Below are 14398 nucleotides of genomic sequence, written 5' to 3'. Positions count from 1 at the left end.
GCTGAAACATCAGAGGACAGATTTCAGTAGTGTGCATACAAACACACACAAACCTTTCTGTGAAACATGAGGCAAACTTATACATAATGATATGTTTTTCTTTTTTACAAGAAGGAGTTGTCATGTGTCCCACTTTCACTGGCAAACCCACACATTTGTCCCATCATACTCTAGTAGTCACCTACGCATATTTGATGCATGCACGCTAGCATTGGGGTTTAGCACAGACACACACAGACATGTTCAATCTAAATTCCACCCCCAAACAAAGTGGCAACCCCTTTTATAATTAGCATAGTTGTCTCTTCAGATGCCTGTTAAATAAAGTGAAATCATTAGAACCCAAAATCTGTCGATAAAGCCCCGTCTCTGATGTGTCCAGCTGCATCGACAGCTGACTGACACACACTCCCTCACACGCACGCACACACACCCCTTCTTCCTCTCATGACCCATCTTTTGAACTTTGTCTTGGAAGCTGGCCAGCTCTTCAGTACTCTTTAATTACAAGGGGAAAGCTGTCAATACAATGTGTTTAAACAGGAGAATGCAGCGCAACAGCTTTTAATGGGGAGGTGGGAGCCTTTCATTCCTGCCGTCACCAAAGTACACAAACAAGCAAAAAAAAAAAACTTGCACACATAAAAGTATAAACTAATATTTTATTAATTTATTTTCTTTGATAATAACATTACCACACATATATTATCTAAAAGTTACTCTATGAAGTAATTTTATCACACGCACAGTGTATATACTGTTATGCATACTGTTATGCATATGCAGAAAATATTGATATCTTGTCCTGTGGGCTTTGTGTGACAATCAATCTCTTGCCTCTGTTAATGTGTGTGTGTGTTGGTGTTTATGTCAAATGAGAAAATCTGCTGATTCTGTTCAGCTGAACAACAATGCTCAAATTCCTAATGGTTATAATGTGTTGCATAAATACAATAAATTCCATATAACTCTTTGTTTTACCAAGAACAGACTTACATACAGGCCTAATTAAAGCACAGCTTCCTTGTATTTTTGAAGAAAATATAACAGAAGTAGCAAATAACAAAGCAGCAATTAGGCATTTTGGCCAATGTGTTGTACAGTTTGAAATTCTCAAAACTGCAAATAAACATGTGCTCACTAAAAACCAAAGTACACAGTGTTATTGTAAAGTGTACAATTCATGTAGTCTAAAACATCTGTCTAGAAGGAAATTAGAGCATAGCTAAGGTTAAAGGTAAATCATTTTATTTGCCTGTGTGTAAAAATTTACAATTGCAAACCAAATTACAGATATATTAACTTATGAGTGAATCTCTAAAGTGTCACAAAACAGTTTGATGCATCTGCCAACTTCAAGTTCCTCTGGATTAAGGTATTTATAAAGGAGTAATCCCACCCCTACCCCATCTCACCCAGACAGAGATTTTTGTCCCTCTGATTTCCTAATGTAATTATCTGATTATCTTATTGTTTGTTTGTTTGGGATTTTTTTTTTACATTAAACCACATTATAAAAATATCTAACGAGCTCATCAAATGAAATGCAAATTGGACAATAGTCTGATGATTGATTTCCATATGTAAATGTAAAGTTTCATTGATTGTGATGGGCAGGGGTAGGTTACAAAACTCTTCTAAAACTGTTCAATTGTGGCTCCTTTAACCAAATAAAGACCAAACAGCTGAATTCCAACACAGAAGGAAGTTTCTATCATTGCCTCGACTCTAACGGCACTTTAAGACAACAGAATGCTAGCATTAGCATTTTGAAGGGCACTGACACTAATTAATTCACAGGATGCTAATCGTCTGCATTAATGAAGCCAAGCCTTAAGAAATGTTAGCAAACGTGCTCCACATGTAAAGAAAGCTTAACTAGCCATGGGAAACAAAAGGTGTGTGTGTGTTTGTGCATGCGTGCGTGTACATGTGTATGTTTTGCACTCATTTATGTGTGTGAGTTTCATGTTAACATGTGCACGTTAACAACCGCGTGTGCTCGTGCTCATTAACGTGTGCTGTTGTACTTGTGAGTGTGCGGCAGGTCAGAGCACAGCCAAAAGCCATGTCTATCAGCTTAAACACCACACCTAAGAGAGCAATGTGATACTCGTTATGCTTCATTATAACTCCAGCCTGACCACATTTTTATTGTTTTTTAAAAATCCAAGAAAAAAAATGAACAGTTAAATCATTTTTATGTGGATCTTACTGGTTTTCTTTAACTTTGCTAGCTACAGTTTGAACCATGTTATTAAATAGGTGTCCAAAAATTATCAACAAAATTAAATTAACAATATATTATGTATGATGCTTTTTATGCAAATCAAAACTATGAGCATAAATTCAACTCACAATCTTGTTTATTATATTCACCCTCGTGTCATTACTGTTCTCCACCAAGTAAAAGATCATTATACTGCAAAGTATATAAACAATAAAAATACACAACAGCAGACCTCAAGCCAAAAATCTAAGAGTCTGAGCTTTCTATTGATCCCCACCAGAATCCAGCCCACTGACCGGTCTGGTCCTGCATACTGATCCATGCATTACACTCCATAGATCTGTGTGTTTGTGTGCGTTAATGTGCAAATCTGTGTGTAAGTGGCTGTGTTGACTCGTTTGATTTGTCCGAGCAGCAGTTTTATTGTGTTTCACACTTGTTCTTACTTTTTAAGCCACAGTTTTGTTTTGTTTTTCTACTTTTTTCCCCATCTGAGCCTGAGTCACACTACGTCTGAGTATAAGATGGATTTATTTGCTACCAAATGAAGACTTGCCCCAGAGAGAGGTGATGGAAGTCCTTATGAGAGGAGTAGCATCACAGAAGTTATTTATATGCTCAGTGCAGTCTACAAAAATGTGATATAAAGAGTATACATCTGATTGTGTTGTCTTCTGATTTGTACTTGAAACACACAGAATTATTACTGTGTACTCAACCACATACCAGGCCAGTTTTGCGCACGTGGATGTCGATGGTGGAGTGGAAGAGGCCATTGATAGTTGCCTTGTGATTATTATTTAACATGCATGTAGTCATTGATTGGAGACATTGATTGGAGGTTGGAAGCTAAAGGCCAGCTCACATTAAGACTTTGCCTCCCTAAGGGGCAATACGGAGCATTATTACTGAGGGATATTCTCATCCTTTACTGCCGTGCATGCTGAAACACACTGAACATGCCAGCTCAAAGAGAGATAACAGATGTGTGCACACATGTTCTTTTACACACACACACACACACCCACACACACACACACACACACACACACACACACACACACACAAAGGCAAATAAAACTATTAGGTGTTGCTGCATCTCTTCATCATTCTACAAGTCTGTGTCTTTTTTCTCCTCCCACTCGTGTTTCACCTGTTCATTCATCACACCCACAGACACACAACTTAAAGACAGAGAGAAAAGCAGTGCCTGGATATATATTGTGGTAAAGCCCCATTCCTGGCCTTAGTTTCAGCCCAAATATTACACGTAACTAAAAAAGTGCTTTTACTTAATGCAAGTATTTTTAAACTAAGCATTTTCAATGGTTTATATCTAAATGCAAATGTATCTTTCAAACAGGAAGGATGTTGCATTTCTGCTGCAGACGTCAAAATCAATCAAAAGTCAATAGAATTTACATTTATTGGATTTTTGACCTAAACTTTTGATACTTGGGAGCATTTCTCCAGTGTTCTTGTTTAGATGTTGAATTCAATTTGTGGCATTCTTTTCCCTCTGAGCTGACTTTGTAATAAACAAAACAAAAAAAAACACATACTATTGAGCTCATAAACTGATTTGTGGGAGATTTCAGTAACGTAAAACCTGCAAGTTCTGATGCTTACAAAAGAAGACTCAACTCCTTATAAAATGACCTTTTCATGTTTAAATGTCTGTTCATTCAACCTTTATTTATACAGGTTAGTCTCATTGAGCCTCGATGACTCATTTACAAGAAAGACCTGATTTTAACAAAGAATGATGACAACAGTAGATGTTATTGAACTACCAACCATTACTCTGTTCGTTCAATTCAATTCAGTTTATTTACAGAGCGCCAAGTCACAACAGAAGTCATCTCAGAGTAGGCTTCACAAAATAATAGATAATAATGGAAATTAGGGCATCAGCAGCAGTGAATGCTGCTCCAAATGTTTACCAATTATTTAAGCTAACACTAACTTTTTTTTTTTTAATGTCTCCAGACTCCATGCATATCGAGGATGTGGAGGCCGTGCAGAAGCTCCAGGATGTTCTGCACGAGGCCCTGCAGGACTATGAGGCTTCCCAACACCAGGAGGATCCCCGCCGGGCTGGCAAGCTGCTCATGACCCTCCCCCTGCTTCGCCAGACCTCCACTAAAGCTGTGCAGCATTTCTACAGCATCAAGCAGGATGGAAAAGTCCCAATGCACAAACTCTTCCTGGAGCTGCTGGAAGCCAAGGTCTGAGAATGGGGAGTAGATGGAAGGACAGATAGATGCCTCAATCTCCTGAGCTTCATGTCAAACTTTGATCCACAACTTGAATGACCTCTCACTCTTTTACACACGAACACTCCTACACACCTTAAACCACGCACACACCCACACACTAAAGAAGTGATCTAAACCTGAGACCTGAACCCTAAACAGTTGTTGACTAAAGGGAGCTCACTGGAGTCTGTTTTGGGGAAGACGCAGACAGCTGGACTTGAAATCCCTTCCCTCTGACAAATTGAAGAAAAGGTTTTAAATCAGCTACTTAACACTTACATAACAAGTACACACAGTGACCCTAGTCTAAATAATGACAAAACGCTTATGCATTGAGTAAAATTATCAATTAAGATGTTAATAATGACAAATGAGAACAAATTTAAAAGAAATTAAGATATGTACATTTTAGCTCTGAAAGACTTTGACTGCACTTGAGTCTCCTTCCCCCTCGTATTTCACCTAAGAGGTTTTTCTTTTCCAAGTGTTCAAGAAGAAAATCAGTGGCGAAGAAGAAGTGAACACTTTGAAAGGATTAGTGACATTTGTGGTCAGTGTACATGTACAGTGAAATTTGAATGGATAGGTCGAGAAGAAAAGACGAGATCTGCCCTGCCAAAGAATGGAACCACCCATTCAGAGGATGCCAGCAATCTTTACTGTCCCAACCCAAACTCTTTCTGGTTTTTAAGTGGGTTTCAATCCTGGGCTTCAGGAGTAATGTTGGTTCTTTAGTCTTACGTTCATTTAACATTTCTGTGGTGGAAACCAGCTGGGTTCACAGTTTGTAGGACAAGAAAAAGAAATAATTGCTTTAGACAATTTCTGGTTCTTCCTAAACTCTACTTTGTTTCCAGTCACCCTTCTACTTCAACCACACCATAACCATTTCTGATGGGAATAAATGTTACAGACCTCCCAAACCTGTCAGTATTCCTATTGTAACGGTGTTTGTTCCCACGATGAAGCTGAAAATGATTCAAATAAGAACAAGCTCATGCTCAACAGAGCGTCTAAACCCTTGAGGTCTGTTTCTAGCCAAATATTTATCTATAGATAGTACAGATTTATTAAAAAAGATAATTGACTTTAATTGGAATACAGTAGTCCCTCGCTCTCTCGTGGTTCATTTATCGCAGGCTCGCTCTATCGTGGTTTTTCAAATTAAGATTGGACATGACACACAATTGGCTGATTGATGGATGAGCCGCACGATCGGCATGGAATTTTTATTTACAATGAATTATTCTAAATTATTTAGCACCTGCTGCACATTTATGCTGCCCATACTGCAGGATAAACTTCCTCCTGCAGCTGATCAGCTGTTCACCGTGCAGAGCGGAAAGTGGGCGTGGCCAAGAGCGCTTGCAGGTGGCAAAGAGCAGCGGCGGCAGGGAGCTGAAATCATGATGCTCTGTGCTCTTTTAGAGCGTTTAGAGTTTAGAAACGTTTATAATATTGCAAGAGTGTGTGAAGGGTTTAAAACATTTTTTTATATATAAATAAATATATATATATATATATATATATATCTATATATATATATATAAATATATATATATATATATATATATATTCAAATAAACTACTACTTACTACTTGTATTACTATTCCTACTTGGTGGTTTTTCATTTATCGCAGGTCTTCAGGGTATGGATCCCCAGCAAAACATGAGGGACTACTTACTGTATGTTCCTGTAAGGTTTAACAACTGCTGATATTCATATCCTGTCAATCACTCCTCTTGGGTTTAGATGCCTGTTTGAAACATTTTTAGCTCATTAACAACCCTTATTGCAGCTCTCCACACACCAGTTGCTGTTTCACTCTGTAATGTGTCATTAGGCCACACCACAGTACTCCCATCATTGTCCTGTGGTGTTCACAACTTCCAGCTCGTTTCTTGCATCAGTCCAGAGATTTCTTTGGGACTTTTTCAGGAAATGAGCTTCAGTTATTCAACAAAGAATAAATTGGAAGGTAAGGTTCGCTGATAAAACTGACTACAGAGTGACTATTGTTGCTTTAAACTTCCTCGTTTTTATTTTTATTTTTAACTTTAAAAAATAATCTTAGAACTGATACTAATATAAGGGTTGTAAATACTTTCCATCCTGTATATGACATAACACAACATTGTTTTGAGCTTAAGATCTTCTTCTTAAAACTGAATCAATTAATGTCTGTCATTTTTTTTATCAACCTGATCACTTTCAGCAATTATCTTATATACAAAACAATATAACAAGTAATATTGTATTAAGAAATCAGTTTTATCTTAGAAAGTCTGAGTAAAAGGGGGTTTTACAGAGGGATGTGTGCATATGGACAAAATCGGCCATATTTACATTTTGTGCAACACTTGAGTTTGGCAACTAGGAGATGATGGTTTGGAGAAGAAGTAGTTGCATTTTTCACTGTAATTTCTCAAAAATTGAAGTCAACATTTCATCTGTTAGTCAGAAAAGGTGTGGACCAGAATTAGATGTTTTCCTCTAAAAGCTGTGAGGTTGATGGGCTGAAAAGCATCCAGTGCAAAGTTACTGCCCGGACCTTTCTTTGCCACCAGGCTCATTTTTTTAGAATAAAGCGACGGTCTTTTTCCTAAAACAAAGAGCAAATAATGTCAACGTTTTTGCAGGGTTTTCCCTGTTTTGTTGTGAAGTGAACATGTGATTTAAGATAGGGACCATCTGGAATTATTCAAGAGTCAAATGGCTTTAGAAGAAAATATCAACAAAATAAACTACATACCGTTATCTTGTTGCCAGTCTGCCACCTTGGACGGTTTAAAACAGACTGAACCAACTAGCTCCTAAACTTTGTTTTGTGTCGAAGCTTCAAATTCAGGCATTTACCTGGTGATAGTCATCAGAGCATCTGACTGTGAAAACGGCACTCTCACAAATAAAACTTCTTAAAAAGTCCTGATGCATGCTCAATAATCCAGGTAGAAAAATCTAACAAAAGTTGTCAGGTTCTCTAGACGCGTTAAAAAAGACTAAAATTGTTGAAACGTTTCGGCTTTTGTCCAAAAGACTTCGTCGGTCTGAGGAGCTGCACAAAACTCAGTCTTATAAGCTTGCCATTCACAGAGCGCTAAGTGATACAAGCAATAACAGCATTGTAAGACGGTGGCAAGTGGACACGGAGGCCTCCTCCTCTGTTTAATGATGGAAGGTTTCTCTTCACAAAGATGCCTTCCTTCACTCCTCTCTCAAACCAATGCTTTTTTTTAATCTGTCCAGAGGCCCTGACTTACTTTTGTTAGATTCTTTAAAAGTGAAAATTCAACAAGGCTGACAGATTAATTTTAGGATGCATCACATGCATTTGATTTACGTTTTTGTTTGTTTGTTTAATTAATGTGCCTCCTATTGTGCTTTCAACCTAATCAGACCTAATTAGCCTTTTTTGTCATTTTAATCTGCTACATCAAACTCTATAAAACGGAACCATTAAAGTCATTCAAATTAGTAATTTAAAATGACTTTAGCTAACTTAGCTAAACTGTTAGGGATGCACGATATTATCGGCATGGTATCGGTATCGGCCGAAATTAGCGTTAAAGTTAAATATCGGACATTGGCCATTCCATCAAAATTACTCACCGATATAAAAGAAGCAGTTTTTGTATGACAACCCAGTGACAAGGATGCCTGCAGCGCCAGCACAACCTGATGATGTCACGCGCACCTACCTGATCTGATCACGGCGGAGAAGTCAAAATGTCGGCAATGCGGAAGGGTTTTTTTTTTTTCCGTTGAGGGTGTCAGATTCCAAAGATTTTTGGACTACGTTGAGCCTCGCTACATCGTCCCCAGTCAGATATTTTTCTGACATAGCCTTACCCAAGTTACAAGCCGTCATTTCTGACGTCATTGAGAAGCTAATAGCCGATAGCACTTGGGTGAGTTTTCCCACAGACATTTGGACGTCGTGTTAGCCTCGTTAGCATGATTAGTCTTACGGCACAATGGATAGAGAAAAACTTTGAACTTAAAAAGTCTGTCCTTCATGCACAGGAGTGCAGAGGATCCCTCACTGCAGCTATATACCTGGAACAAGCCTCCACAAGTGAGACAGCATCGCAGGAGACTAATGCTAATAAATAACATTTAACACTTTCCATTTAATGTAAGTTAAAGTGCTATGCATATCATATGGCTGTTACTGAATAAATGTCACCAGCTCTTACAGCTGTTATACAATTTTTGTAGCAAGTAAGCCTAAATAAGAGGGCTATGTTCTGATAAAGGAAAGTATATAAAAAATATCGGTATCAGTTATCGGCCAAATAAGTTTTAACGTATCGGATATCGGCCAAAAGTCCAATATCGTGCTTCCCTATAAACTGTTGCTTTAACTGATTTAAAATTAAGATTTTATGTCAGTGATATTAAAATCACTCGCAGCTTTTTTTTCTTCTTGAAACAGGTAATGGAAAGGCTGAGCTGATAGATAGTTGTGTTAATTTTTTTTTTTTTATTAGATGGAGCGACTTTTATGCCATTGGTTCAACAGAACGTTAAATGATCAAAGCTTTAACAGGTAAAACAGTTGAGGGTGCCCCTAATTTTTTTTTTCTTTTTGTAATTTTAATCCCAAATAAGAATGCTAAACTGTTATCTAGACAAGAGTGTAATCTAATGTAATATAGCAACGTTTCACTTGAAGAGTGCAACAGATTAAATGTAGTTAATCTTTAACATCACATGTTTCTGTGTCAACCGTCAGTGTTGTTAATAAGGGGGTATTTTATTTGCCTTCTTTAACCCTGTGCATTGTAAATTACACAGAAAGTAATTCTAACATACATTTTATTGTAAAAAAAAAAATAATAATCAAAAAAATGTAGTTTGGCTTGTGTGTTTCATGTTTGCTGTTTTTTGTTTTGTTTTTTTGTCAAGAAAAAAAAGCTTTTCTTTAATTTCATCAGTTTATGTTCTTAAGTCCTTTTTCAGTTCGATCACTGAATCCTTGAAGGCGTTGCTGTGTACTTTTTCTTGTGGTGATTATTGTCCTTGTGCTGTGTGCTTCTACAACAGCAGCGTAGAGGCCATGCTGTCTGTCTATCTGTCAGATCACTCTTTTAGGGGCACCAGATTCTCTCACAACAAACCAAACTTTACTTCAAGCCAGAATCAAGTTGTAGTATTCATCTCTACTAAGTGATACATGATTTAAAATTAAGCAACTAAACGAAAATGTGCATTAAAAAAACTATTTAAACGGATTATTTGTGTATCTGCCCTAGAGAATAAACAATGTACTGTATATATTTAGGTTAAATTAAGCTTAAATTAGAGAAAGTACATTTAAGTATTTCAGAACTGTAGTAATTTTTTTTAATAAACTCACTGTACATATTTGTCCTCCATACAGCTCAGCTCATTCATTACATTTATAGTTTCAAAAAGACAATACACAAGATGTGAAACTATAACATGGTTTAGCCTCTTTTCTAGCAAATGTATTTTACAATTTTGAAACAAAGTTGGTGGGAAAAAAACTTTCTCTGCATCCTGTATCCATGTCGTTTTGGCTATGTACAATAGAATAAAAGTGCAAAATGCAAGTGCTCATATCACCAACGTTGAAAAATTATGGTAGTATATGTTGTTTTATGGGCTAAATATACACAAACAAATACAGTATATTTCCAGGTGAATTTGCAAGTGTATTTATTTTATTTAAAACACTGCCCCCTTATCAGGCAGGCTGCATTTAGTTCAGATCACGGCACATTATTGTTTTTATTAATATTCTACGCATAATTTATACCAGAAAATGTGCTTTCTTTATGCTTTTGTTTGTCTTTTATTACTGTTTTTATTTATTGTTAATTGACAAACTGTTCATGTAACTTGCAACATATTTAAAATCACATCATGTTGCACATTTGTCCAAGGTGAATATGTTGATGTCGCACCTGAAACTGGAATTTGTGCTCCTTTGTTTTGTTTACTGAAGCTGATTTTAGATGACTGGGGGGAAAAGTTGCACCGTTTTTTTTTTTAATAATTAGAAATAGTTTTAAGACTTTATGATAATAAGGCAAAAGTTGCACTTTTTTTGTTTTGGGTTATAGACCTAAATACTGATATATCTACTGAGATTCTGCAGTTAAGATTAAAGCCAGTCGAATATGATGAGAAGAATTCATATTTTCCACAGAAGCAGTGGAAGACGGACTTTCTAGTTGTTTGCTGAGCTTTTTGAGACGGATTCTGAATTGTTTGCACTTTGGGCATTATTATTGCCCTTATTTTAGGCTTGGATCCATTAGCTGCAAACATTTCACATTTTGTTTTAGTGTATCTGGAGCAAAGGGAAAAAGATGTGAGTGACAGAGCAGGATTGACCATCTTCCTGAGCTCCCCCCGAAAACCAGCTAAGACCAAACCTTGTGTGGCTCTACAATGACTTGTCTTCCCACTTTATTTATTTAATCCCCAAATGTAACTGCCACTTGTGCTGCAGCCTATCTCCAGTTTGAATCTGCAAGTATATAATAAAAGAAGAAAGAGGAACTTTGGGAACACTGGGACAAAGTGGATTTTCAAGGATAAAAGCTGGTGGAGAACAGCTGCTGATGAGTGAATACCTTGTAGTATTACTGAAAACATGTCCGTAGATTTTAGATGTGCTTCACATCAGTAAATAAAAAAAAAAGATGAACAATAACCTGTATATTTTTGTGACGTGTATCATACAAGTGTGCTCCAACAATACTGTCCATTTGTGTAAATGTATTTATTTCACATTGTATATATTGTTCATGCAAAAAGAGAGACCTATGATTCTGTAACTTAAACTATTATGGGTTGAAACATTACATGTGTTACTCCAAACTATGCCTTTCAGGATTATTACAGTAGAGCAATATCAATTAAAACCAGGCTTCCAGTTTTGAAATCAGCCTCCTGTCTCTGATTTTTCACCCTTTTTTTTTTTTACTAAAATTGTGAGTTTCTTATTCAATTCACCAAAGTCCATTCCCAATAATCCAGGTAATAATCCAACAATGTTCAGTCGGTTCATCTGGATGGTTTTTTTTTTGTTTTGGTTTTTTTCTGAGATGTTTCGTCCTTGATCTGAAGGACTTCTTCAATCTGAAGAGCCAGCCACCAACAAACTTTGAGTCTCACCACAAACAGCACACTCCCATAGTGGGAAAAACCAGTTTGCTGGTGATAAGATGGCCTCCGGGGCCCGCCCTTATTCAATTAAATTCCATTCAATTTAAATTAAAAAATAATCTATCAATAATTAAATTGTTGTAGCCCATCATCCTGGCTTCATTAAAGAGTTGTTATAGATGCTGATGGCTGTGGGCAGGATTCAGGAATGTCAGAGTGGATCTGAAGAAACTGGTTGCAGATGTTGATCCGTCTACTTGCACTTGGTGGGTTTCTTGGTCTTCTTGGGCAGAACCACCAGAACGTTGGGCAGAACTCCTCCCTGAGCGATGGTCTCTCCTCCCAGCAGCTTGCTGAGCTCCTCATCATTGCAGACTGCCTGCTGCAGGTGTCGGGATGATCCTGGTCTTTTTGGAGTCACAAGCTGAATTTCCCACCAGCTCCAGGATCTCAGCGGTCAGGTACCCATAGAGCAACACAAAACTTTGTCCAGAGCACTAAAAAAGAAGGTAAGATTTAAAATAAAACAATTACATTGTCACAGATTAATAAAGGTGACAGCCTCCTATGAGAATGGCCGTGCCCTCAATTATTGGTTTGATGTCATAAGTTGTCAGGAAAAATGGCAAGTCATGATGTTGAGCTAGTTTTATTTTGTTATCTGGACAAATTGGTCTTTTGTGTTCTCAAGATAACACCTTGTGTCAAGAAGATGGGATTTGTTTTGTTCATAATCATGAGAGGATTATGGTGGAAAATGAGTGGTAATTGTGCTATGCATAATTTCACTGTTCATTGTCACTGTCATAACATTTCAAGATTATCTATAACAAGCTGAGTCATGCATGTGAATCTTGGTTAAATGTTCCCTGATGTAAATTTTCCATCATGAATCACGAGGTCTGAATCTCGAATGTAGAAATAACTGGCGGGGTTTTTTGTGTGTGTGTGTGTGGTTTTACTCTTTAAAAATTTAAAATAACTTGGGTTGGACTCCAACAGGGCTGCCTCTTTACTCCAGTACTGTTTGTGGGTTTTATGAACAGGCTCTCAAGAGTCAGTCATGAAAAGAAAAATTGAGTGTCATGTTTGCTTTTTTCAGAAGAATCGTGCCGTTAGCTTCTTTAAACCTCTGTTTCCAGGCTCACCCATAGTGGAGAGCTCCATCATCCAATGGGAGCTCAAAGTAGAGCCACTACTGCTACACATCAAAGGAAGTCAGCTGAGGTGGTTTGAACATCTGACCCCATGACAACATGCCTCCTGGATGAGAAAACTCCAGGGCAGGCCCAGATTATACTAAAGGGACTACATAATTCCTCTGGCCACTAAATACTTTAGCATACACCAAGGGTTTATGGAGAGCTAGAGAGACATGTTGGTTTTGCTCATGTACTTGTTCCCTCAGTGATTCAAGCTTAGAGAAGGGATGGGATGGATGGACATTCTCAAGCATTCTTCTCTTGACTTCTGCATATAACATTAAGGATTTGTTTCTATAGGAGAAATACATCTCAATTCTGGAAAGCCATCATAAATTGTACAATGCTATATCATGGTGGACAGTTTAATATATGCAGATGAAGCAGGACACAACACTCTGATAAGTTAAAAAGTGAAAATCTTTTTTTCATTTATTAAACCATTGTCAAGAAAGGTTATAATACTAGGAAATTCATGAACATTCATACGTATACATAACTTTAATACATAACTCAGCTTGGCAGACATTGCACTTCGTGTCCATCTCACAATGACCTAAGAGAAAGTCCACTAATGTTGCAAGAAAAACACAAAAATGTGATGCAAGATGTATATGCTAGTCAGAATTATACACGGTTGTACACATTTGTAACAATGACATTACCACCATGATAAACTATCAATATTACAGCTCAACATACTGCTGCAGTAAACATTTATCTCATAGACCAGTCAATCTAGATAGTTTTTTAAAGGAGCAATTCAAGAATTGCTAAATCATCCATCCAACTGCACAATAACGGCTAGTAACAATTATAAAAAAATCACATGAAACTTATTTCTACAAGCGCTTGGAAAGGATAAAATTAAAGAATGGGATACATCCCCAATGAAAGATGTGGGTGTAGGGCAGAAATGAAAGTAGCAACAACTCGCTCCAGTGGGTGGCTAACTATTGTCTAATCAGAATGACCACATTTCTTGCACTTGCAATGAACATTAAAAGAAACACACTCCTTTATTTTAAACAGACACGTGAACAGAACGAGACATACAGTACAAAAATAATGGAAAAGTTTGTATATCATAAAGTGTTCTGCATAGAAAAGCAATAAAATAATTATGAGTTTGTCTGAGCCCATTTTTTTATGGGTTTTAATCAACTATTTGATTATTTTCTCTGTGTTTAGTTTTTCTTAATATGGCTCCTTTTGTTTGTTGTTTTGTCTCAAGTTCTCAGTCTTGTTCACTTTCTTCTCAGCAGCCAGCAACAGTAAATGGGATGCAGACACCAGATATTTAATGTTGCATATAGCAGTGAAACGTTTCGTGAAGCTTTTTCCTAACAGGAAGCCCTGACCTGCAGGAAGATACTCTTGAACCAGATGACACAAGATGACATTAGTAGAAAGAGTCATTTTTATGACTTCTTTTTCCTCATTTTTTCTATAGGATCTCTCACACTCTTCCGTTTGGGTTGCTGCCTATCCACTCAGTGCAGTTGTTTAATTTTACTTGGTTGCCTTTTGGAGTTCATTTGTTATTTTTTTTATCTTTGATTCATT

General features: G+C 37.1%; 1 protein-coding gene across 4 annotated transcripts in view; it reads left to right on the top strand.

Moving 5' to 3' along the window:
- The window catches only part of esrrga (estrogen-related receptor gamma a), a 58956-nt gene extending 53762 nt beyond the window's left edge, over positions 1-5194 (top strand). For all 4 annotated transcript variants that reach the window (XM_037690683.1, XM_037690682.1, XM_037690681.1 and 1 more), the window contains exon 7: positions 4220-5194. In XM_037690683.1, coding sequence (XP_037546611.1) covers positions 4220-4464 — 245 coding nt within the window. In that variant the 3' untranslated portion in view covers positions 4465-5194. The remainder of the gene's footprint in view (positions 1-4219) is intronic.
- Positions 5195-14398: the final 9204 nt, after the last annotated feature.

The sequence above is a fragment of the Nematolebias whitei genome, chromosome 2 (assembly GCF_014905685.2).
Source record: "Nematolebias whitei isolate Nwh7 chromosome 2, NemWhi1, whole genome shotgun sequence".
Lineage (NCBI taxonomy): Eukaryota > Metazoa > Chordata > Actinopteri > Cyprinodontiformes > Rivulidae > Nematolebias > Nematolebias whitei.
Note: the sequence above shows the minus strand (reverse complement) of the source record. Positions and strands in the feature narration are given on the sequence as shown.